Source organism: Silurus aristotelis (assembly GCF_946808225.1).
Source record: "Silurus aristotelis genome assembly, chromosome: 4".
Classification (NCBI taxonomy): Eukaryota; Metazoa; Chordata; class Actinopteri; order Siluriformes; family Siluridae; genus Silurus; species Silurus aristotelis.
Window position 1 is genome coordinate 16,610,130 of NC_139577.1, and position 26,072 is coordinate 16,636,201.

Here is a 26,072-nt window from a genome sequence, read left to right on the forward strand (position 1 = left end):
AAGTTCCAGTATTCTAAAAACAAGCAAGGTTAGGGAGCCCCCGCGCCCCCCGCCCCCCTATTTAATCATAAATGGTGATTATAAGCGTGCAGGAACAAATGAAATGTATATAGTAAGAAAGAAAAAAAAAAAGAATGTTAGTTAACCTTTAAGTTTAGAACTGAATTCAGGTCAGAGACTGGCCGTTCACACTTACGCACTATCTGGAAATGGTGTTAATTATTTTGGTTGTTGTGAATTGATACTTTGATATCTGGACTAAAGCCTGTTTGTTTTCTGACTAGTAAAACTGACCATCACTATAAACACCTTTTTTTTTTTTTTTTCCTTTTTTTTTTTGGTTTGTAAATCAAACTCTTTGTGCTTCCGTGCCAATGCATGTACATTTTGTAATGTTTTCCCACAGGTGCTCCAATGAGGCTCTGTGTCCTCTGAGCACTGGGTTTGTTACAGCACAATACAAGACACACATGGATGCACAGCTCTGGTGCTTCAAAAAGGATTCCGCTCGCTTTCTGTTGTTGGAAACTAGCAGCCCCTCTGCACCGGTTTAAAATTATGGCCCGAGTGATGTTAATAAGACGCACATTTCGAGTTTAACGCTAGCAGATGATTTGTTTTGCATTTTCGTCTTTCGATGTCGAGTATCTCCACTGGTTACAGTCATACGATACCGTTTGTGAGATTGCCAGACCGAGAACGGCAAGTACACACGCACCCGTTTACCCACTTGCACTCATTCACGTTGCCTTTAGATGAAATATACACATAGGGCAGAACACCTTTAATCCCCGTTTTATTTTAGGCCGTGTCACCTGGAGGTCACACGGTGGGATTACTGCGGGATTGTCTCACCGTGATGCTCCAACCTTTATTCTTTATTTATTTACCTGCGTGGCCCTGGAGAGTTCTCCGAAGTACAGAGTCATATTTATCCTTTATTTAAGGAGATTGGCCCACACATACAGGAGCGTAAGCGGGGGAGAGTGAGGAGAAGAGGGGGCAGCTGATGGAATGTCTCTGCTTGCTGATGGCCTTCCAGATCAATACAACACAATTGTGTTCTCCAGCCTGAGAGCCTTGGAGCGCCATGGTGGCACTTACGGGGTGATCGCCTCTGATGAAGTCTTTATTAGACTCTATTGACAGATTCATTTTAGCGCTTTCTCCCACGTCTGTGCGCTTCTTTTCAGACCCCCTCTCCCACTGTAAAGTAATAGACACTAAGCCCACCCTTAAAAGTTCCCAGCTCTTGTGATATGATTTAGCACAATAGTCATTACACCGAGTGTTTTGAAAGCTTAGCGAATATTTCTTCGAGCAGTTTTTCAAAGTTACTTTAGTTGTTGCCGTGCGAGTTCGCTTTTCTCACGGACTTAACTCGAAAGCACTTACGCTGTCTATTCCTAAACACGGCAGCGTTTTCAAAGAACTTCCAGTGCATTAATTGCTCTACAATGCAGCATCAAGGCTTTTCTCTAGAGAGTGCAAAGCAACCCCTGGTCCCAGAGATGCTGAAGATTTGCTTTTGGAGGCTCGTCAGAGAGCGACCTGGCCGCAGATAAAACGAACTGTGGAGATTTCTAAATTGTTTCATATTTGATTTCCAAACAAGCCTCGGGGATATTAGATATCACAGCTAATACTCAGTGGTCACATGTGCTCATCTTGGGCTTTGAAGTCACAAGTTGCTTTTTTTTTTTTTTTTCCTTTTTTCTTATATAAAGTAAACGTTCTAGAGAGCATTAATCCAGGCCGTATTAAAACGGCAAGCAGAGCGCCAGCGTATCGTCTTCGCCACCTTTCGTGACTCAGCTAATTTTTCCCTTGTTGTTTTACCTGGTTTGTGTTTTGTAACCTCTCACCCTCATCTCGCCGTTGCTTTCAGAAGGGCTGCTTCCCATTCCTGAGTGGATTGGCCCGAGGTGCTTTCCCATCCACACATGCAGCTCAGAGCCGCATTCTGGCTGTGCAGTGTGTAGTGCCCTGCGCTGCTGCTGTGATTTACTGGCTCTGTGAGATTAGGGATTTATGTGCGCTAGGCTCTGATGTTTTTCATGAGAGTTCATCAGTAACAAATGCTGTGGTTGTAGGTGTATGTTTTTACCTTTTCAAATAGTACAATTGTACACGATGGACCACAGACACATCCGTTGTTCGGGGCATTTTACAGCCTCAAAGCTTTTAATATATTTGATTTGAATCTTAAATAATCCTACACTGCCCTCAGTGCTGTTTTCATGCTTTTTATTAGACACAAATCCCCATGTATTATGAGAAAAGGTTTGTGTATTTTTTTTTTTTTTTTTTTTTAGTTGTTACTTAGATGAGACATTTCATTAATGCTAAATCCTACATTCTATACCACTGCTTTAGCAAAGCTTGTAGAAATTGAGTTGGAATAAGATATCCTACGCTGCTGGTGAATTAAACCTGCCCCAGGAAATCTGGTTTGCCGTATTGAACTCTCATTTTTGCCAAAATTGTATTTTTATTTTTTGTAGTTGGCCTGTTTATGACTTAACACTATTTTCGATCTAGATGTTTTGCTCCACTGTTAAGGATCTAGATGTTGGTTTGTTCTAACAAGGAAGTGCAACTAGGTTTTTAAAACACATTTGATCTGAATAAGCCCAGTGTTTTGACATGCATTAATATCTCATTTGTTCTCTTTCAGACCTTTCCGAAGTGGAGCCCAATGTCTTTCTTCGACCCTTCTTGGAAGTTGTTCGCTCGGAGGACACAACTGGACCAATCACAGGCCTCGCTCTCACTTCCGTCAACAAGTTCCTCTCTTACGGCCTCATAGGTAAAATCCAGTGTGCCATATTCTCATGTAAACATAGTTTACATATATAGTTTTTGTTTTCTGATGTGGTTTTAGTTCCTCGTAAGAAGCAGCGTGATTTCTGTGAAGTAACAGATATTTACCAGAAGGTGTGTGTGTGTGTGTGTGTTATATATATATATATATATATATATATATATATATATATATATATATATATATATATATAAAATAAAAATTTTTTTTATAGAACCTTTTTTGTGGCTTGTTGAATAAAATAAACTACCCCTGTAAGGAGAACTAGTATTGCTAAAAACGTGACTAGCACAGCCAATCCATAGCCTTAGCAGAGAACTATGGTGCGATTTTGCCAGCGAATGTCTAAAACCAACACACAGCTCCAGATGTTAACCATCCGTCATTTTTCTCTAATCTCTCATAAATAGTGGGGGGTGTTGAATAAATAATATGACAGCACTTGTCAAGCAACTGTACAGTTTGCACAACAAAATAGAGTTGGAGAGACCCGCTATGACCTGAAATGCTACAATTGCAACAAGAAGTTACTTGACCCATCATTTAGTCAGATTTTTTTATTCCCCCCCCTCCTCCAAGTAATAACGGAGGAAATGTACTGGCCGTGACATAAACACGTCACTGTTGAGCGTGACGTGATGTTTAAATTGCGAAAAATGAATGTAGTTCATTGGAATTCACAGACATGTAACGTGGATTAGTTTTACCCAAATGACAACTGAATTGCATCAAGTGAACAATAGGCACAGGAGAGGAAATATTCACACGTGCACATGCCTAACAAATAAGTCATGGGCTCCCAGAGGCCTGCTGTCACTCACGATCCAGCACTGATCTCTTATCCAGCATCTCATCAAGGGGGGGGGGTTCACGTGTAATGGTTTCTATGGCAACCAGCCTGGGGCGATCAGGAAGATAGGCCGCCTTGCCATAGAAGGGATCATATGGTTCCTGTCATAAGCTAAAGTTTTCTCTGCCTATCCGGCAAGCTTTTAACACGTCCACAGATCATTTGAGTGAAGCGGCTGTTCTGATTTGGCGTGCGTCTTGTTTGTATTTTGTGTGGGTACTGAAATCATGTAAGCGATGTATTTATTTTAAACCTTTTATTTATTTTTTGTTGCACGCACGCATACGCACACACAGCGAGAGTGATAGTTGCTGTAATCCCATGTGAACACTTGAGGAGCTCGATATCTTAATGCAGTTGTATGAGATTGTGATTAAATGACCTTTTGGCATGCAAGTGATTTTACACTGACTGACGCCTTGTGCTCATTCACTCTCTCCTAATCTGCTTTGAGGAGTGATATTATCATTAGGCCGAATTAGCATTCCACAGACGAAACGCACACCATTCCCTACAGTTTACCGTTTTATAGTTCCAGCAGACTCTTCGAATGATTTGGCCGCTTTAGCACACTGCATCACTAACAGGCAGATTTTCTCGATTTCGCTCTCACTAAATTTTCAGCCTCCGAAGAAGCTTCGCTGCAGTACAGTTAATCTGAAATGATGAGGTAAATAATGACACTTCTTATGTCCAGTAAGCACTGCATAAAGAACACTGCCATCTATTGGTCAAACGGATAACCAGACACGCTCGTCTGCATGACAGACACCAGCATTTATTCCGTAGTCATATGTTATACAGTCGCACATTCATGTATTCTCGCTCTTCTTAATTGCGAAAGGAAGCCCACACGGTTTAAAGCGCATTCTAGCTAACGCCCGTCCCCTAAGATTTACAGCATGTGCTTTTTATCAACCAGTCCCCGATGACACGTCTCGTTGTCTCTCACTCCGAGTGTACAGTGAGACCTGAGCCGTTCTAGCACACTGGGGGGTCTGTGTTTGTATGAGCGAGTCCGTTTGCCGAGGGTTTAATTCCCCTCAAATCTCAGGCCTGAGGTTGGCTGACTCTGGGGGATGGCCGCACTGACAGATTTCCAGATCCTACTATTCCCACTCTCCCAATCCGGCATGTCTTTTTCTGATTTCCCTCGCGTTAAGGATTCCTTCTGGGGAGGTTCATTCAACAAATTAAATACCATTTTCTACACTAGTAGAACATTTACATGCACAATGGTGCATGTGAGACTTGTGTAAGACGAACAGTTTCTATCAGTTGGTGACTTGAGATTAAAATAAAGAGTATATTTCCTTGATCTTGATGCTAAGTGATTAGCATGCGTAAAGTTGTGCCTTAACGCTCAGGACGTGCATCATACATGCCGTTCCTTGCCGTGTTGTTTTTTTCGTGATGATATTGTCTGAATGTACTTTGACTTTACCCTCTTACTACACGACAGCTGTTTGAGCCTCGCTCTCACACACGTTCTCTCACACACATGCACACAGTCCCTCAGCCCCACCCGCACTGCTGTTATTTCAACAAGGACCCTGCCGCCTGTCTGTGTAGCTGGTGCCAAGTGAGGATTAGTTTTTTAGATGACTTTTAATGTTGTGCTGAATAGCCCATAGCTCTGGTTTCCGTGGAGATTGGGCACAAGAACGTCTCATGTTTATTTGGGCCTTTGTTTCTATAAAAGCACTAAATTCACAAGTGCTCATAACCTCTTTTTTTTTTGCCATGCGATCTCTATTAGCGGTCTTAAGTATCGGTGATATTAATACTGGGTTAAGTTACATTTTCTTCATAAATGTAAAGTTCCTCATTAACCTTGTTGCACGTTTCAGACTGTAAAATAAATGCCTTGTGATTTGCGTTGTGTCTTAACTTTCTTTATAGCCATTCTAGTATTCTAGAAACATTGGGACGCAAGAGTTTATGCACCAGGTTAATGAAATAAAACTCAGGAAATTGTCTGCCATTTGAAGCATGACTTGTGGAGCAGTAGAATGAAGGCCACCTTTTCTCTTCCCCGTCCTCTTTTGTAAAGCTTCTAATAAAGTGAATAGTTTTCTCGTCTCTGAACTCTACCTGCAGCAAGAGCCCCGGGTTTCCATTCCAGACAGCCTGTGCTTATTAGTTAATGAAATAGTCTTTAAAGGCGTTGGGAAAGAAAAGCAGCCTGGCCCCAGCTTGCTTTCTGGCCCAGCTTAGGTTTCAAAACACTGGTTCCCGTTGCCTAGACAGCCAATTTACCCACCTGCCCACAAAGGACACATCTGGTGATTAGATGTCAGATGGCTGCGATAGACCCTTCTCGCGGAGTACCGTAAACGAAAGGGGTGTGATTGGATGAACCAAGCGAAATGTATAAGACCGATTATTCGATGTCCATGCAGTTTTGACACTTCACCATAGGATATACAGTATATCGTTATTCCAGATGAAACTACTTCATGCATTTGAAGCTTTAAGAAATGCCTGGCATATTGTTTTAACTTCTGTCTGTTCCAGATGCCAATCATGAAGGAGCAGCAGAGGGGATTGAGAACATGGCTGATGCGGTCACTCATGCAAGATTCGTGGGGACAGACCCTGCTAGTGATGAAGTGGTGCTCATGAAAATCCTCCAGGTAATGGGCTGACAAATCTTAAAATCTCACCCAGACATACACGAAAACAGGGCTGGGTGATGTGACAGTGTATGAAATCAGTAGCATGATATGATGTGCACACAATGCAGTGTACTGAGATCATTGGGTTTATAATGCTGACTCAATCCACTGTTATTACAGTATTGTGTCACTTCTTGGACGTGTGTGTGTGTGTGTGTGTGTGTGTGTGTGTGTGTGTGTGTGTGTGTGTTGAGACTTGCCGGTAAAACAGCATCTTCTGAAGATATTATTCATACCGTTAAAAGTCCCATGATGATCGTGTACTGTGGAAAATATTATGATTATATTTTTGATGTATTCTTTCCCCATACACTTAAATGACACTGCAAATATTTGCTGCTACAAACTCTCTATTCTCTCGCTTAGTGCTCACTTTGTTTTGGTTGTTTCAGGTTTTGAGGACTTTGCTGCTGACTCCAGTGGGAGCCCATCTGACAAACGAGTCTGTGTGTGAGATCATGCAGTCCTGCTTCCGCATTTGCTTTGAAATGAGACTAAGTGGTGAGCCAAGCAACTGAGGTTGCTACAGTCCCCCTTGAAACATTATTAGCAGCTATATATCTCTAAGTGAATAAGACAACAGATGCAATCTTGGTTATTATATTGACATTTTCAGCTGTTCTGTTGGCACAGTTAAATCTTCAATACTGACCCAGTGTATGTTAGACTGCAGTTCACAGCTCCCTGCCCCCAGTCCCTGCGCAGGGTGCTAATAAAGCCTAGCACTAATCCTGGCCAAACAGAGCGGGACTCTCGGGTCCTGAGCTACTGCTGCTCCCACTTTTCTAAGCTAACCTCCTGCTCACTCGATCCGTGCTCTGTCTGCCCTCCACAGAGCTGCTGAGGAAATCAGCCGAACACACGCTGGTGGACATGGTGCAGCTGCTCTTCTCCAGGTAACCAGAGAGAGGGGAATGGATGAGAGTGGAAGACAAAGACAGCGAGTGAGGGGGTTGGAGGGGATTAAGGACCCAGTTCTCTGCTGGGTGTAAACATAATCAAACTGAACCTGAGACCAAACACAGCAGGAACTTGTTTTGTGTCCTTAACGGTTTCCAATTTCACTCTCGGACGATTCTCTAGATTTTCCACTTCCGACATACAAAAGGTTCTTCTCCAGCCGAACGCTAATGAGATTGCGACACTGCGAAGCTTTGCAGGATTCAGACTGCACTATTTTTTTCTTTCTTTTAAAACGCGGACAAAGCCAAGTGGCGTTTAAGGAAAAAAAAAAACGTCTTTGATTTAGATTCGATGTCTTTATTTAGTACACTATTGCGCTGCTATGAATGCTGTCAAATTGTGTGCGCCACCACTTTGTCCTGCGATTTAGGTCATAGTGCGCTGCTTCTCTAATGCAAAAACATGATTATGGGATGGCATTTATCAGAGGTGCGTATCCTTGGAGACAGCACTTGTATTAGGCTTCCAGTCACATCCCACACAGACAAGAGAATGAGCTTCAGAGCAACCTGGTCTACCATCTGCATATAGATGAGAACTGTATACACACACACACACACACACACACACACACACACACACACACACACACACACAAAGTTTTACACATAAAAATGTCATAAAAAAAATCAGAGTAAAAGAAATCTTTAAAAGATTATTTTTTTACTTTCTCTGGTTTATAAGTACTTGAATGTATATTTGATTTAGTCCAGTGTCCTTGAGATGACCAGTAGCCTGTTTATATGGGGCTTTGTAATTAAGCACCTTTTTTCTCGCTTCAGTATGCGTGCACACACGCATCTTTGCTCCTGCTGTGCTCGTATTATTATTAGTATTATTATTATTACATTTTTTTATAGACCCACTTGTCCATGATATCTTTATAATAAGGGTGAAAGGCCTTAACAATGAGTATGCATTTATGTGTGTACAGGTGTATCAGTCTATGCAGGCATGTGAGGAAGAAGAAGCAGTAATAAGCAGTGGATGCAGTGTCTATACGCATGCACATGTGTAGGAGAGTGAGAGATGAAGTAATGAACAGCAGACTTATTGAGTGCTCAGGAGGAGGCTTAAGCAGCCTGCTGAAAGCATTAGGGATGTTAATCTGTTGGACTCACAGATCATCCAATAATTGAGCCAGGAAGACAACACTCTATTAACGCAGAGCAGAGTTAACATCAGGTCTTGTCTTTCCCACTGTGTGAGAGGTGATGGCTTATTTAAGGCAAAGCTGCAGAGTCCACACAACGCACCATGAGAACATCATCTCATCTAATTCGGCTAATGAACAGGCAGCACAGGTCAAAAAGTCATGACATTCGAACAAAGATGGCAGCTCAGCTGACATATTGTCTTCCAGTTACACCTTGAAGGGCCTCTTTCAGCGAGCATGGCTTTTAATTTGGTCCAGCTTGACAAGAACCACAATCCCCCACTTCTTAATTTCCTTAAAGTTAATAAAGTTAAGATAAGATATACCTAAGATAAGATGTACCTGTGTTTGTCCCAAAGTGGGGAAATTTCTTAGTGGTATGAAAGTGTCATAGAATCGCGTGTGTCCGTGTTAAACCGATATTGCGGTCCATTTCAGAGTAAATTAAAAAAATTGTTGGAAAAATTTTTTATTTCTAATTTATTTCCTCGCATTCTGTTCTCATTGTAGATTACCACAGTTTAAAGAGGAGGCTAAAAGTTTTGTGGGCACAAACATGAAGAAGGTAAATATCAAAGATGTGTTGAGTGATTGAATTGAGTGTCTCAGTTGACTTTGTCTCATCTGTCTGCTTCTTCCCTGGTGCCTTAATCTTGCAACGGCTTCCCTTACATCTGTTATCCCTATTCAGCTTTGTACAAAGATACAGCTCATTTATCCTCATGTCCAATCTTTCAGCTTTTTTAATTAATCTTTAGTTTTCACACTGATAAATATCATATATATATATATAGCTATATTAATAGGATTGGCACTGCTGCTTTTGTGGAATTTTATTTGTCATTTTATTTATTTTAGTATTTTTTGTTTTGTTTCGTGAGATATCGACATTACCCTCTTATTGCTATCATGAGGTGTGTGTCCTTTGCTTTTTCCATAGTACCTTTCTGTGCTGGTTCTTTTCTGCAGATCCCAGGCCGTATCCTGGACACACACGATCTTATTAAAGCTGATCACCCTAGAAACACCAATCAGAGTGGTTTAGACAGGGTACTTTTTGTTTGCATAAAATTGGAGTAACTACTGGGGCACAGCTAGTGCATTTAAATAATACCCTGGGAGGCATGGCTTAAAGCTGTGTGTGTGTGTGTGTGTGTGTGTGTGTGTGTGTGTGTGTGTGTGTGTGTGTGTGTGTGTGTGTGTGTGTGTGTGTGTATGTATGTATATATATGTATATATATATATATATATATATATATATATATATATATATATATATATATATATATATATATAATATATATATATTGTGTGTGTGTGTGTGTATATATATATATATATATATATATATATATCGTGTGTGTATATATATATATAATATATATATCGTGTGTGTATATATGTATTTTATATATATATATATATATATATATATATATATATATATATATATATATATATATATATATATATATATAATGTTTAATTTTCATTACTGTCATAATGTTATACATGTATTATATATATATATATATATATATATAGTAACCATTCAACGAGGTTTAACACGTTAAAAGGATTTCTTGCATGTAGCTGTCATTAAGACACAAGACCATTGTAACAGTAAGTCATTTTACAGTAAAAACGTATGGGCATAAATAACAAAATATAATAAAAATCTAAAAGTTTAATGTGCGGTAAACATTTCACATTCTGAACACAAAATATCTATCTAATATTATGAATATATATTTTCCTTGGATGAATGTTCCAGTATTTAGTAAATGGGTTGCCACCGAGTGTCTATATCTGATATGGTTGTGTGGGTGGGTGTGTGTGTGTGCGCACGCGTCAGCCCTGTGCATGGTGTTTTGCACTCCTCTGTCATTCTTCTGTACTCTCTGCATGTATATTGTGTTCATCACTAATCCTGGGGCATGCCCCTTCTCTCCCGAGGCTTACAATATCTTATGGAAAAACAAACGAGTGCAGGTAAGGAGATGAGATTGCAGTCCATAATCAGTGTTCCTTCTTCCATCCCATTTCCTCCTTGGCCCATGATGTTTCAGTTTTTCTACTGTGGTGTGTGTGTATGGTATCATCTGTTCAGTTTCAAAAAGACAGACAGACTTTGCATAGTAGGTGGTTTCATGACGTAGCTCTTGAAAGTTGGTGGGTCACTGTAGCTTGGCACTATTTGAATTAGTTTGGCTTTATAAATTGTGACCAGATATACTGTAGATAAGTGCTTGGTAAGGTTTTACATATCAGGGCTTTGTCATTGCATGTTCATCTGCTCCTACCTTGTCAACTCCAATCTTACATATGCAAATTATTGTTTACACAGGGAGTGTTTGAAATTTTCTGCATTTTAGCAAGTGCATGTGGAGTGTTCTAGATAAAATTATTGCTTCTTTGGTCCTGCAATTGAATTGAATATTTAATATTTTATTTTTTTTTAAAGCTGAAGATGCGCGCAGGTGGAATGTCCGAAACGTCCAAGTGGAAGAAACAAAAGCGGTCTCCTCGTCCCTCGCATCACATGGTGCGCAGCCCCTCAGGACAGATGGACCAGGCCCAGCTCAGCGCTCTCAGCAACAACCTTTCAGGTAAACACTTAGATTAGACATGTAGCTATAATGAAGCAGGGCAGGCAAGAAAACCATTATTTCTGTAAGAAATCGAACTTCACAGATCGCTAATTATGGCTTGCAGTGATTTCAAAGACTGCTTGAAAAACAGAGGACAAAAGCACCGGCTGTTATATCGACTAATATAATAGACTATTTAACAGCCCACATTAGAAAATATACAAACCAGACAAATGTTTATACTTCATAAGTAACTGCAGAACAAGATTGTTGTTAATTGATCACCCAGAAAAATTCTGAAACTTGTAATTAATAATTACATGGCCTGGGTGCACTTGCCTTTAGTTAACATCTAATATAAATGTACTTGTCATTTATGCTCTTTTTTTTTCTTCCCCCCAGTGTATTTGGCAAATATCAAAAATAGAAATGTAATTGTCTGCCTCTTGATCTCACATCCTCAGACCTTGTGAATCAATAAATCATATATATCATGGAATCATAGAATCATATGTCTAAGAGCAGCCCTATAGTAAACACTAAGGAACTTCAACTTTACAAATACAGATAAGCATGAAGTGATAATTCAGCATCTCTTTGTTTTTTTAGGTGGAGTGCCGTTTATTGAGCAACAAGATGATGGATCTACCATACTGGCCGTTTCAGACAGTGTAGCTTCCTCCCTCTCTAGCCCTACTGCAGACAGTGGACTTTCCAACTGGTCTAAAGCCACATCTAAAGAAGACCTCACTGACCTGGAGAGCTGCTCCACAGCCACTACTCCAAGCACAGCAGCTTCTACTGATGCTTGTATGCTCGACACTCAGGTAGTTAATTAACCAGTTAATTAATTAATTAATGTAGTAAATCATTTTCAGCAGCAGTGGAGAATGGAAATATGCTTTTCAGTAGTTCTTATGTTTTATTATCATTCTTGTGTGTGTGTGTGTGTGTGTGTGTGTGTGTGTGTGTGTGTGTTGTTTTATATATATATATATATGTGTGTGTATGTATGTATGTATGTATGTGTTTTACTCTTTACCAAGAAATGTTCTTGCTGTGTTTTGGTGACAGAGTGAGGGTAGACCGGTAGAACGTACTCAGTCTGCCTCAGTTGAGTCCATTCCTGAGGTGCTTGAGGACCGAGATTCATTAATGGATCAGTCTGACTCTGCATCAGTGCATGACATGGACTATGTAAATCCCAGAGGAGTGCGCTTCACTCAGTCTTCCCAGAAAGAGGGTACAGCTTCATTTATGTTTTATGCAGTTTGATAAAAATGCATATATTTAGCACAGTGTTTCTTAACACACTCTACTTTCTATTATCCTCAGGTGTAGCTTTAATCCCATATGGACTTCCATGTCTGAGAGAGCTCTTCCGCTTTCTCATTTCTCTCACCAACCCTCACGACCGCCACAACTCGGATGTGATGAAGCACATGGGTTTGCAGCTGCTCAACGTGGCTCTGGAGGCCACACACATCGCTCCATACCAGTCACTTCTGGTCCTAGTCAAAGATGAACTCTGCAGACATCTCATACAGGTTGAGTTTTTTTTGTGCTTTAGTGTGTATTTCTTTCATCCTGAGGTAAATTAATGTAATGACGTGTCGCTTTTTTTGTAGTTAATAAGCGAAGAGCGAATGAATTTGTATGCTGCCTCAATCCGAGTCTGCTTCCTCCTGTTTGAGAGCATGCGTGGACATCTCAAATTTCAGCTCGAGGTATGTAAACATTGGCACAAAAGCAAATTTCTTGATCTGAATTTCTTTTGTGTGAATTATAGAGATGGCTCTTTAATTTTGAAGTTGAATTTTTGGAATTGTATTAAATAGCTAATTAGCTGTGCCTCTTCTAGATTTATTTGAAGAAGCTAATGGACATCATTACCTCAGAGAACCCAAAGATGCCCTATGAAATGAAGGAAATGGCCCTTGAGGCAGTTGTGCAGCTGTGGAGAATCCCTAGCTTCGTGACTGAGCTTTATATTAACTATGACTGTGATTTCTACTGTTCCAATCTTTTTGAGGACCTCACCAAACTGCTCTCTAAGGTGATCCATTTCAACCTTGATTTTCTTGAAGACTGATTAACATCAGGCAGCATTAATCCTGAAAATTCATTTAGTTAATTTGATCCACTACTTTTGCAGAATGCTTTTCCAGTCTCTGGACAGCTCTACACAACCCATCTTCTTTCACTTGAAGCTCTGTTAACTGTAATAGACAGCACAGAGGCTCACTGTCAGGCCAAAGTGATAACCAGAGCCGCTGAGCAGGAGCACTCAGAAACTTTAACAGCTGAAGCAGAGGCCCCTGTCTACAATACTACAGATGCAGCAACAGGTTTTTATCATCATCATTGTACTGATATTTAGTAGTCACAAAGTATTGGTTTTTGTTGAGCTTTTGCTCTTTAATCTTCAGAGGCTGGCAAGACTTTGTTTGGTTCAAATGGACAGACTGCATTAGAGTCAGGAGCTCCATCAGTGTGTCCTCCAACCAGTGGACATCTAATGGCTCAGAAGATGAAGCTGGGTAGACAAGACCAGGAAGAGACTGATTCAGGTGCTATACTTTAACATACTACGTGACTAAATATTTCATTTAGCCTGAGCCTGACAACTAATGATATCAATGTTTTTATTTCGACAGTGGAATAATGTTTTTTAATTTCTGTCCTCCAAATATTTCAGCTGAAAAGAAAAGCCCTAAAAAGCCTCACCGTTTCACAAGTTGTTTCCCGGACTCCCAGGAACTGATTAACATCAAAAACAAGAAAAAGGTAGTTTTTGATATTTCACAGATTGAATAAACGGCTAATATATTCACGTTGTAATTGTAGAAATAGGTTGCACAAATAATTTGCCGTTAATATGGAAGAAATTCATAGCAATAAAGTAGCTTTTGAAAAAGAAAAGAAAAAAGGGCCGAGTGAGTGATTTTTGTTATTATTATTATTATTTTCTTTTACTTTTCATTTTTCAGACGAGTATGGTTGCATAATGAGGGCAGTGCTGGTGACAAATTAGCTTTGTTAGTGAGCAAACATAAGTGTTTAAAGTTTTATGTTTTTGGTCTGTATTTATAGCTTCTCATCACAGGCACAGAGCAGTTCAATCAAAAGCCTAAGAAGGGGATCCAGTTTCTGCAGGAAAAAGGTCTCCTGAGTAGCCCAATGGACACCGGTGAAGTGGCTCAGTGGCTTAGAGAAAACCCTCGACTGGACAAGAAGATGATTGGAGAATTCATAAGTGACAGGAACAACACGGAGTTGCTCGACAGTTTTGTCAAGTAAGATTTCCTTGGACCTCAGGTTCTCATGGATCCTCTTAAACTGGATTTAGCTCTTTGCAGTATATTTCAGGGTAATTAATATTCAAGTTCAGCAGGGATGTTAAGATGGATGATGCCTTCAACATCTTCAGTATGAAGAAATATTGCTGATGGCAGAGTGTGCTGCCATCTGCTGTTGTGACTTTATACTTTCAAAGCTGGATCCTAAGATGCATTTCCTCAGGATTGCATTTGTGTTGCATTGATTTGCAAAAGGAGTTGGCGAATGCAAAGTGTTGAAAAAGTACTTGTGTATATGATACTTAATGTAATCGTTCTTTTCTTTCCAGCACATTCGCTTTTCAAGGGCTGCGTATAGACGAGGCTCTGCGTTTGTATCTGGAGGCTTTCCGACTTCCTGGCGAAGCGCCGGTCATTCATCGGCTCTTGGAGACCTTCACTGACAACTGGCATGTGAGTCAGCTGCCATACACACATTCACCTTGGCAGGGACACAGCAACACACACACACACACACACACACACACACACACACACACACACACACACACACGTACTGTAAATAGAGTGTAGACTGCTGTCTCACTTGCACACAATTACTAGGACATATACACCACTTCTTCCATTACCACATGCTAAGTCAATCCTTACCACCAACTGGCCCTATCATCAGGTAATTAGTGACTGTGGAACAGGAATGAAGGACAGGGTTATTAGTCATGCAGGTAATCAGGGACAAGGAAAAAGTTGCAGGAGGGCATGTGACATAATCGATCTGCCCTGCAGCAAGAGACAAGCCTAAACCAAAGAAAGAGAACACGTAGAACACACTCCTTAAATAAGTTTGGTCGCTCTCTCTGTGTGACCTGGAAAGTATTCGTAGTAATGTCTTTTTTTAGTCGCAGTCGGAAAAGATCGGATGAGCTCATTTCACACAAAATAGATACAACAGGTTTGTGCCCTTCCCGTTTACACTGGATATTGTAACAGGAAAAGGTTGACTCTTTGACCTTTTGAGAGGAAGCAGATCATTGAATTAATTTTGCATATTCAAAGTGATTTATAAAGATATTTCTGCTCGTACTGGATTGGATGTTGAATATTTTTTTTATTGCTCTGTTTCCCACGTGCAGAAAGTAAACGGGAATCCCTTCTTGACGAATGATGCTGGTTTTGCATTGGCCTACGCTGTCATTATGTTAAACACGGATCAACACAACCACAACGTCCGCAAGCAGAACATCCCCATGACCGTAGAGGTGAGCGGCATTTGCGGAACACTGTGTTATCAGTGCAGAATTTCACGTTTCTCAGAAAAGCCTTTATGAATGTCTTCTGTCAGTAAACCACTAGCAGAGTTTTAACGATGAATGTAAATAGGTTTTATGTGTCTGTGGAGCTACTAGACAGTGTGAATGTTATTTGCAAGAGGTCATTCTGCTTTCCTACACCTGTTGATGGGCTTTACGGTTAAAGCTTTTTTCAAAACATAAACCTGCAGTTTTGCTAACCGTTCCTCACCCACCACTACTGCTGCGATTCCGTGCAAACGTTCTCAGATGATTTACCAGCATCTTTATATCACTCGCTGTAATTTGGTTCCCATCAATGGCGAAAAACATGAGCTACTAATTATGGCTGCTTCATATTTACTACCCTGTCCAATGTGTTTTGTTGGATGATTTTTGTTCACAATTTAAATCCTGTTTTGAAAAGAGACAACTTCTTCAGACAACTTATTATTACAATCACTAGCATTATTGACCAGGCTTGAACGTATATACGCATGCACATACACACAGTTGCACAATGTTTGGCGCAGTTAGAGGTTTATACTCTCGCCAGGCATGTCAATAGTATTTTAGTACCGTAATAATTCTAAAAATCCATTAACAAAGGATCTAAGATGCGTCACAGTCTCCTGGAAGCTAGTGCTGGGATATGCCCACACCGCATACTTCAAGGGTAAGTATCTGAGCAGGGTTCTAAGCGAAAGTGGAGCTCTTGAAGCTGAGAGGTCGCAGTGCTGTTTGGCTGACGTGTGTGAGTGCAGCTGTCTCATCTCTAAGGCAGCTATAGTAAATGTCTGGACCAAAGCTCCAGTATGGAACAACACGGGCCCAGCTGGCACTTCCCCCCCATTCTCCCTGTTTACTCCACTGTTTATTTCTCTTTCTGTTCATCCCTCTCTCCAGGGAGATTAGCTTTCCCTTGTTTTTACCTGCCATTAAGAAGGCATGCAGTAAAACAGTGGCCTAACGCCATCACTCAGCAACGGATGTGTGTGTTTATATTGGGGCTGAGTTTGGCTTTAGGCCAGTCTGCCCAGCTCTAACACTTAAGGGACAGCAAAAGTAGTAACCCTAAGGTCCATTATTAGATCTGAAAGGTGATAAGAAAGAGATGGTATTGCAGTTTGCAGACATTAACGAATTTTAATCTTCTCTTTATCTGTAATGTAATAGCAATTCAAGAAGAATCTAAAAAATGTGAATGGTGGTACAGATTTTGATCAGGACATGCTGGAGGATATCTACAATGCCATCAAGTAAGAAAGCAAAAGGATATATATATATTTTTTTTATTAGATATATTTTTTTTATAAAATTATTTATTTACTTTAAAACTGTCTTTGCTACCTTGTCCCGAAGTTTTACATTGGATAAGGTAGTGTCTTCAAATTAAGTGGTTTGTGTGTGATTTGTCCTGCAGGAATGAAGAAATTGTTATGCCTGATGAACAGAAAGGCCTGGTAAAGGAGAACTATGTGTGGAGTGTGTTGCTACACAGAGGAGCCACATCTGAGGGGATCTTTCTCCATGTGCCTCCCGGCAGCTACGATCACGACCTATTCACGATGACCTGGGGCCCGACAATTGCTGCCCTGTCCTATGTGTTCGACAAGAGCTTAGAGGACGCTATTATCCAAAAAGCCATTGCGGGCTTCAGGTGTGTAAAATGCCGAACAAAACTCTATATCTAAACAATCATGCATGACTATTAGTAATATTGTCCTAACTCATTTTAATACCGTCTCCAGGAAATGCGCAATGATCTCAGCACACTATGGCTTCAGCGACGTTTTTGATAATTTAATCATCTCTCTTTGCAAGTTTACTACGCTCAACAGTGAGGTAAAATCAACACCGGTCTTTCACACTTTTCATTCGAGATCATACCAGCCGGATTTGTAACGCCATGTTTTGTGTGTCCAGTCTGTAGAAAACCTGCCCACAGTTTTTGGCAGCAATGCCAAGGCTCAGATAGCAGCAAAGACCGCGTTTAACCTTGCTCATCGGCACGGTGATATCTTGCGAGAGGGTTGGAAGAACATCATGGATGCTATGCTACAGCTCTTCAGGGCTGAGCTCTTACCCAAGTCCATGGTAGAGGTGAGAGAGGGATACTCATGGGGAACTATGAATTGTGTAAATGCAACATGTGTTAAGGGTTTTTGTCAGTGTCAATTGGCAGATTTAAAAGGAACAGAAAGGTTTCGATTGATTTGGGAGTGAAAGTCTCCTACTTTTTTATTTTCTTTAAAGGTTGAGGATTTTGTAGACCCGAATGGAAAGATTTCTCTACAGCGTGAGGAGACGCCATTAAACAGGTACATTTAAGTTACAAAAAGATAGAGACATTTTGGAATATGATCTCTTCATAGAAGATTTATACCTCAGAAAATCTAAATAAAACTGATAAATAATGAATATTAAATTACAACATGGTGTCTTGATATTGCTGGTGATAAGAGCAGTTTAAAACTGAAGGTTGTACCTTTCTCAGGGGAGAGTCTGCTGTGTTGAGCTTTGTTAATTGGTTGACACTGAGTGGTGGAGCGGAGCAGTCAGGACAACGAGGCCCCTCTGCTGAGAATCAGGAGGCCAAGCAGTCTGCCCTGCTCTGTATAAAGGTATGTGCATGCTCACAATATCCTCGTTTAATTTTTTATTAAACTTATTTTGCTGAGGGACTCATTTGTTTCTATTATTATTGGGTTTTTTGTTTGTTTTTTTCCTTGACAGCATTGTGATCCTGAGAAACTGATCACAGAAAGCAAGTTCCTGCAGCTGGAATCTCTGCAAGAGCTAATGAAGGTGAGGCTTGTTTATACCTCTGGCTTCAGTGTTTTTACTGTCTGCTGACATTAAATAGCTCAGTCAGACTGTAGATTTGAAAGCTGTAATCCATTATACTGAACAGTTTCTCAGAGATTGTTCATATATATATATATATATATATATATATATATATATATATATATATATATATATATATATATATATATATATATATATATATATATATATATATATATATATATATTAGAGTAAGCTGTACATATGTAATAGTTATATCGATACGTTCCAGGCTCTTATCTCAGTGACTCCTGATGAAGAGACGTATGATGAAGAAGATGCTGCTTTCTGTCTAGAGATGCTTCTTCGCATAGTTCTAGAAAATAGGTACAGTGACTATTGAAATATACAAGAAATTGTGTTACAGAGACTTGTTCCGTAGAGTAGTGTAATAAAGTACTGCCTTAGTTCATATGAAGTCACTGGATACAGTTCAAACATTACAAAGCATTAATATATTTTGTCTAATGTTGTTCGGGTACCCGCAGGGACCGGGTGTCGTGTGTGTGGCAGACTGTACGTGCCCGTTTGTATCACCTGTGTGTGCATGCCAACGAGAGCTGCTTCCTGGTAGAAAGGGCTGTAGTGGGGCTGCTGAGACTTGCTATACGATTGCTGCGACGGGAGGATATCAGCTCACAGGTATTTCCAAATACTTTTTATCTGCAAGTCTATCGCATACATACCTGTCTGTAGAGTATGTAGAAAATAAAATTTTATGAATTAAAAAATGTGCGCCTCACGTTCACTTTGTCTTACATTTTAGGCTACAAACATTCTTGGTCAGGAGCCACTTTTGAACACAATAAATACTTATTCAGATAAGGTTAGGGCATGTATTTAACTAGAAGTGACTGGAGTGGCGCAAACACTCAAAACTGCTTAATCCTGTGTTTACCAGTGACCAGCCTGCTGTGAATTTAACTGCTCACTATGCTATTAAACAATTATTTTTTTCTGCACAGGTATTGCTTTCCTTGCGGCTGCTCCTGATGATGAAGCCTCATGTGTTGTCCAGAGTTAGTCGAGAGATTGCCTATGGCCTGCACGAGCTGCTCAAAACCAATGCTGCCAATATCCACTGCACCGATGACTGGTACACCCTTTTTACGCTGCTGGAGTGCATCGGTGCCGGAGTCAAACCTCCAGCCGCACTGCAGGTCACCAGCAGCAGCCCTGACAGTGACACAGGTAAAGAGAATGTCCTGTGAACCACACAGATCCTTCTGATCTAGAGTCGAATCTAGAGTGCAGTGATACCTGAATATTAAACACATGGGTTCTGTAGGTGCTCAGTCTGACAGTGAAGTGAGCTCATACCACCAGAGTGAAGTCACTTTGGACCGAGGCTATACCTCTGACTCCGAGGTTTACACCGAACACAGCAAACCCAGAATGCTCCGCTCCTCCACTGAAGTTGAAGTCGGATGGCTAGTGGTGAGTACGGAAAAAACATGTACTAACTTTGCCTACTTTTAACAATTTGTATATATATATACAATCGACATCCTTTTCAGTTTTGTATTATTTTGTATACTTTTTTTTTAATGATGATCCTTGTTAGAAACTTCTTCCTCATTAGGTGCCCTGAAGAAGAGTCTTCTGCATTGTATGCTCCCCAAATTCAATTTTTCCATATAACCGAAATAAACAAACAAAAAAAATGCTAAAGGTAGGATCTTATGTGATTAGGTCTTCCCAGTGACCAAGGGAAAGAAATATCCTTTTTGAAATTAATGATACAGCAAAGGCCAGTTCTTTTATAATTGCAGTAGAGTAAAGATTGAAGAAACGATGGAGCAAGAATTTAATTTTCATTTCAAGTATTTCCTGATATTTACATTTGTGTTAAACAATTTAGAACCTATTTGAACCCAACCTATTTTTCAAGAGTTGGAAAAAAAGTGACTGACAGGTGTTTTTTGTCACTCAGGTGTGCCCTGGAAGATTTTTTGTTTAAACAGGCATGTCTAGACATTAGGTAGCTCTTTATTAATGCCATCTGCACTTAATATACTGTTTATTGTTTTTTTGATAGGTTGGTAAGGATGACCTGGACAGCAGTAAGGCCCTACTTGCTCCAGACTCTAAAATTCAGGCTCCGCTGATTAACCAGTACAGTTTAACCTTGGGTCAGGACATGGGCCTGCATGACACCAAGTCTCTCATCAAGTGTGTGGAGTCACTGTCTTTTATTGTACGTGACGCCGCACACGTCACACCTGAGAACTTTGAGCTTTGTGTGAAAGCCATTCGAGTGTTTGTGGAAGCCAGTCTTAATGGAGGTAAATTTGTTTAAGCGCACATCTTTATTATTATTATTGTTGCACTCATAAGACAAGGATATCATTGTGTCTATGATTGTATGAGCACTGAGAGTCACGTCCATGCTAGCTAAACAATACAGTGACTTCAAAATAACAAAAGGCCTGCTTCCTAATTTAACCACATTATGGCCTCACTCAAATATGTTGCTTCAGAAGATTTGGTGCCTTTGCTTAAGAGAAATCTTGGTGCGAATAAGGAAACAAGTAAATATCTGAACTGACAACAAAATTCTCTTTCCTCGGGTTTTGACTTAAGCAAAACACTATAGAAAGTCCTATATGTGTAGACCGACCCGTTTTTAGCCCTCGTATGTGCAGATTGACTCCTTTGGGATTAAGATGTCTTTGTTTGAGTCAGTTCCATAGCACTGTAATTGGATGTGTCAGTGCCTGGAAGCTCTTTGGTTGGGTATCTTAAGCTGAGCTCTAAGGGTGAGTCATTTAACTCGGGGCAATCTAACTGCGAGGCTTGTATACCCTCTCTCTGTTTATCCCTCCGTTCTTCAATCCAGCTATCTTCAGCGGGCTTAGTTAAGACATTCAGCACTTTTTGGCACAGTGATTAGACATGGGCTTCTTATTCATCAGAGGGCTCCATGCACTTTTGCAGATACCTGCTGTCAACAGGGCTTATAAGCTCACTGTGAAAGCGGCTTGATCAAAGTTCATAGTTCCAACATGTAAAAAGCTAATGGAAACCGCGCTGTAAACATGCAGCATAGTTGTTCTTTGTCTTTTGCACATCAGGAAACAAAACAAAACCAAAAAATATTTTGATGTATTTCCAAGGTAACTATGTTGTTACCGAAATGCACTGCTGTTGAAAGATAAAAGATGATGTTACTCTTTTGTTGTTCTTTTTGATTGTTGAAAAGGCAGGAAAGACTGGTAGACAAGCTGACAAAACGAGGTTTAACTTTTCGTTAACTCATTTTCTTCCAACGCATTCTTGCGGCTTAAACAGGTTATCGCACACACGAGAAAAAAAAGAGCCACAAATACGACTCAAAAGCCAGTCGGCTACGGAAGAAGCCAAGAGAGAAAGAGGGTGTGTCCCGCCGAGCTAAACCCACAAGTCAGCGGCCGTCCCGTTCCCACAGTGACGATGAGGAGGACGAGGGGGTGCCAGCCAGCTACCATACGGTGTCTTTACAGGTTAGTCAGGACGTAAGTACCGCAGCCCTTTCCCTACTTCCTTTACTGTGTACATGCCGGCTGCTGTAGGGTCGTGTGGTGGTGAGGTCCTTTAGGCCAGGAATGTTGCTTCGTTTTTCTTTTTCCATTACAGCTCGGATATTTAGAAACAATCACCAATTATGCATCCTCTAAACCTTTAAATACCAACTTACCAATAATAATTAATTTCCCTGTTCAATGAATTACAGTCATGACACACTTTTACATTTCCTTTAGACCTCTTCACCACCTAGATTTCCTTTGGAACATTTAATGTTCAGCTTATTTCTGCCCCTGTCTGCATCTCCTTGACCTGCTTAATGTAGATATGTTGATCAGCATGCATCAATAAACTGATCATCTGAGCTGTGCATTTTTTTTTTTATCGCTATTTCCTATAGGTGATGGGTCGTTTATTATTGATTGGAAATTTAACTAATTAGTTTTTAAAAAAAAATAAAAAATTTAATTAATGCAGCGCTTCTACTCTTAGTTATTAGATTTGATGCATACACTGCACACGCGGGCAGCCAGTATCTATAGCTCATGGGCAGAAGAACAGCGCCATCTGGAGGCAGGTGGAAAGAAGATTGAAGCTGACTCTCAGACACTCTGGTCAAGTTGCTGGTGTCCTTTGCTCCAAGGTCAGACTTATAACAGTTTCAATAAAAACTTTTTTTTTTTTTTTTTTTTTTTGTTCTCCCATGTCTTCCCATCACACCAAGATCTTGTTTTAGTACATTTCTTTTTTGTCTCCTGTTCAGTGCCGAGGCCATTTATTTATTTTAGGAAGATTCAAATACATACAAAAGAGCCTTAAAGTATGCATGGACTGTAATTTAATTCATTATTCATCATTGTATAATAGAGCATTTTTTTTTTTTTTTACTGCCTGAAAATTCAATCGTATAGGGGCACCTCTATACCTTTACCCTTTTAGAATCATACTTTTCTGCATACAGATTAGAAGGTTTAGAGTTAAGCTTAGTTCTGACATCACAATCTGAGCCCATGCATATTTTTTTTTTATTTTTATTTTGAGAAATGTTGACTTTTAAAAAAAAAACAAATTTTTATTGATATGTTAACAAATTTAAGTCGGCTATCTGTTTAAAGCACATGTAAAAAAGCTGATTTTTGAGTTCATGGATTGGTTAATATTTTACTACCATGCACAAGTATATTGCCGCATGCAGAAAAAGCAGAATAAAAGACTGAAGGTGCCCCCCTGTAGGTATGGCCTGGCTGTGCTGTGACGCTCGGAGGCAAGTTCGGATGCAGGCCCTCACTTACCTCCAGAGGGCGCTACTTGTACATGATCTGCAAACACTGGATGCTGTGGAGTGGGAATCCTGTTTCAACAAGGTGAGATAATCACATATGACACAGTAGTTAAATACAAGTCAAACATCGATTGGTGCTGACTCAGGGCTTAACCACTTTTATGTCAGGTCCTGTTTCCGCTGCTGACTAAGCTCTTGGACAACATCAGTCCAGCAGATGTCGGGGGCATGGAGGAGACCAGGATGAGGGCCTGTACACTGCTCTCCAAGGTTTAATAGATTTAGTATTTTGTGAAGCATAACTGTAAATAGGAAGTGATTGATTTTTTTTTCCCCCCCATCTTGAAAATTCTAAATGATATCTGGTGCGTTGGCTTCCGCAGGTGTTCCTCCAGCATCTCTCACCACTGCTTTCTCTGCCCACTTTTGCTGCGCTCTGGCTTACCATCCTAGACTTCATGGACAAGTACATGCACGCTGGCTCCAGTGATCTCTTGGTGAGAAACACTTATAATAATATTTGTAGTTTTAATATTGGTTATAATGAATACAATAAAGCTACAAAGTAACTGGAAAGTGACAGACTGTGGCTGCACTGTATTCACTGCTTCAATAGAAGAGTCTCTCTGTTCCGATATGATGACGATCATGCTGTGTTCGGTGTAAATCAATACAGTCGCTGTTTCCATTATTCACATTTGGAAACCAACGTCCAATTTCATATCAACATTAAATAAAATGCTGTAATTTATATATATTTTTTACACAGTTGGAGGCGATCCCCGAGTCTTTAAAGAACATGCTTTTGGTGATGGACACAGCTGGGATCTTCCACAATGCAGACTCGCGTACAGGCTACTCTGATCTGTGGGAGATCACATGGGAGAGAATTGACTGCTTCCTGCCCCATCTCCGAGAGGAGCTTTTTAAACAAGCGGTCATGCCAGGTACCACCCTGCAGAGCTTTAACTTTTCTCTTCCCAGTGTAAAATACACACCATTACAAACACGCTAAATAAGTAATAATTAATTATTGCTGTACCCCGACTGTGTACAGAACCTGTCCCTAGTGTTCCTGTAGAACCCGCCCCTGCTTCTGTTCCTATTTCTTCACCCTCCCATCCTGTGCCATTCCCTGCACCAGTGCCAACTGCCTCACCAGAGCCAAAGACCCCCAGCAGACCTGCATCTCCTCAGGACATACAAACACCCAGTACCAACGGTGAGAGTGCAACAATGCTTGCTACTCCATAAATGAAGAGCCACCAAGCATGTTAACCACACAATTAGTGATTAAGGTGTACTGTGCTTACCAGAGTGTTTATTTTATCTTTTGTTTCTAACTCTCACAGGAAATGACAGATCGTCTCCAGTGCCCCCCTCCACCCCTGCAATGCCCACCCCAGTTAAAAGCTCGTCTGACACTATGCCTACTCTCACTCAGTCTCCTCTAATACTCCAACCCCTAGCATCTCCACTGCAGGTCGGCGTGCCGCCCATGACACTGCCAATCATCCTAAATCCCGCCCTCATCGAAGCCACATCTCCTGTACCCCTGCTTTCAGTGCCTCGTCCGACTGAACCGATCGACACTTCAGAGGTCAAATAGAACCACAAGATTGTCCTTGAGCATCTGGAAGAGGACATTGGAGAATTGAAGACACTGCTGTTCTCTCTCTTTGCATTGACATGCTCCAACTGGATGCACGATCAGCACAAATGAGTACATTACATAAGGCCAGGACCTGAAAAGATTGAAGTCAGAGTAAAAGTGCACCCCCTCCAATAAACATGCCCATGCTAAGGTATATTACACTCAGCGAACACGGGTAGAACATTCCAGATTTGTTCCTAAGTCAAGCCTGTCGTGGGTAATTTAAATGGGTGAATGTGCTGTACACGGAAATGTGCATGCCAGGTTTTATTTAATTTAGTTTTTAGTCCTGATAGGTCTTAAAGAGATTGTGAACTAAGTACAGTATTGAGGTCATATTGTGTTACTATTTCTGATGTTGGTGTAATTCGTTTAAAGATCACATTTCTACAAAAATCCAGTAAACAAAAAAATTATAATTCTTTTTGGTTTAGTAAATCAGTCAACCTCAACAACACTAGTTTTTGCTCCAGGTCTTATTGGATATTTTGCTGACAGGGTTCTTATCAATTTTGCTGAACACTGCAAGTTATGAGGATAGGATGGGGTCTCTTGCTTCTGCAGTTTAGAATCATTCAGCAATGGGTTGCTTTATCTTGTGAAACTGGGATGTGACTGCTTGTGTGTAATGATGTCACCACTCGAAATGAAGGTGGCAGTGGAGGGATTTTATGTAGTTCTGCAGTCGATTTAAGAATGACAAATGTATATATATATATATATATACACACATATATATATATATATATGAATAAAATTTACTTTTTACAATCTAATAAATGATATAATGAACAAAAGTAACATGTATGGTAATTGCTATATTTAAATGTCCAATGAATTAAAAGTCCTTCTTTTTTCTGGTCTTTCTATTCTGCATCGCACAAGTTCATAGCTTTAATTAACTACAGATAATACATCTTAGAGAAATGACTTTTTCAGTTTTTGGACCTGACTGCTGTTGAAATGAAAAGTACAGTAATAATGTATTAAACGCTACTCTTTCACTAGACCATGATCGCAATCTTGTCTTTATCTCAGATTCTTTCTGTATAGGTATAGTTTAACATGACAGAGCACAGTGTTCGTTTTGAAAAAACAGTGAACACAAAAGCTTGAAAACAAGAGCCTGAGA

General features: G+C 40.3%; 1 protein-coding gene across 6 annotated transcripts in view; it reads left to right on the forward strand.

Moving 5' to 3' along the window:
• Positions 1 to 25,058, forward strand: part of gbf1 (golgi brefeldin A resistant guanine nucleotide exchange factor 1) — a 55,907-nt gene extending 30,849 nt beyond the window's left edge. For 2 of the 6 annotated variants that reach the window (XM_083540591.1, XM_083540590.1), the window contains 38 exons: positions 2,678 to 2,809; positions 6,192 to 6,310; positions 6,745 to 6,853; positions 7,188 to 7,248; positions 8,982 to 9,036; positions 10,428 to 10,463; positions 10,936 to 11,080; positions 11,672 to 11,889; positions 12,137 to 12,305; positions 12,398 to 12,609; positions 12,691 to 12,789; positions 12,924 to 13,118; positions 13,218 to 13,410; positions 13,492 to 13,632; positions 13,761 to 13,849; positions 14,156 to 14,358; positions 14,691 to 14,814; positions 15,495 to 15,620; positions 16,827 to 16,909; positions 17,074 to 17,310; positions 17,402 to 17,495; positions 17,577 to 17,753; positions 17,907 to 17,971; positions 18,148 to 18,274; positions 18,387 to 18,458; positions 18,733 to 18,827; positions 18,989 to 19,142; positions 19,466 to 19,691; positions 19,789 to 19,937; positions 20,539 to 20,785; positions 21,792 to 21,994; positions 22,497 to 22,647; positions 23,238 to 23,368; positions 23,455 to 23,556; positions 23,670 to 23,783; positions 24,056 to 24,233; positions 24,344 to 24,508; positions 24,639 to 25,058. In XM_083540591.1, coding sequence (XP_083396717.1) covers positions 2,678 to 2,809; positions 6,192 to 6,310; positions 6,745 to 6,853; positions 7,188 to 7,248; positions 8,982 to 9,036; positions 10,428 to 10,463; positions 10,936 to 11,080; positions 11,672 to 11,889; positions 12,137 to 12,305; positions 12,398 to 12,609; positions 12,691 to 12,789; positions 12,924 to 13,118; positions 13,218 to 13,410; positions 13,492 to 13,632; positions 13,761 to 13,849; positions 14,156 to 14,358; positions 14,691 to 14,814; positions 15,495 to 15,620; positions 16,827 to 16,909; positions 17,074 to 17,310; positions 17,402 to 17,495; positions 17,577 to 17,753; positions 17,907 to 17,971; positions 18,148 to 18,274; positions 18,387 to 18,458; positions 18,733 to 18,827; positions 18,989 to 19,142; positions 19,466 to 19,691; positions 19,789 to 19,937; positions 20,539 to 20,785; positions 21,792 to 21,994; positions 22,497 to 22,647; positions 23,238 to 23,368; positions 23,455 to 23,556; positions 23,670 to 23,783; positions 24,056 to 24,233; positions 24,344 to 24,508; positions 24,639 to 24,895 — 5,453 coding nt within the window. In that variant the 3' untranslated portion in view covers positions 24,896 to 25,058. Of the gene's footprint in view, positions 1 to 2,677; positions 2,810 to 6,191; positions 6,311 to 6,744; positions 6,854 to 7,187; positions 7,249 to 8,981; positions 9,037 to 9,440; positions 9,522 to 10,427; positions 10,464 to 10,935; positions 11,081 to 11,671; positions 11,890 to 12,136; positions 12,306 to 12,397; positions 12,610 to 12,690; positions 12,790 to 12,923; positions 13,119 to 13,217; positions 13,411 to 13,491; positions 13,633 to 13,760; positions 13,850 to 14,155; positions 14,359 to 14,690; positions 14,815 to 15,494; positions 15,621 to 16,826; positions 16,910 to 17,073; positions 17,311 to 17,401; positions 17,496 to 17,576; positions 17,754 to 17,906; positions 17,972 to 18,147; positions 18,275 to 18,386; positions 18,459 to 18,732; positions 18,828 to 18,988; positions 19,143 to 19,465; positions 19,692 to 19,788; positions 19,938 to 20,538; positions 20,786 to 21,791; positions 21,995 to 22,496; positions 22,648 to 23,237; positions 23,369 to 23,454; positions 23,557 to 23,669; positions 23,784 to 24,055; positions 24,234 to 24,343; positions 24,509 to 24,638 lie in introns of all 6 variants that reach the window. The other 4 variants (XM_083540594.1, XM_083540592.1, XM_083540593.1 and 1 more) reach the window with 4 other exon arrangements.
• The last annotated feature ends 1,014 nt before the right edge of the window (positions 25,059 to 26,072 follow it).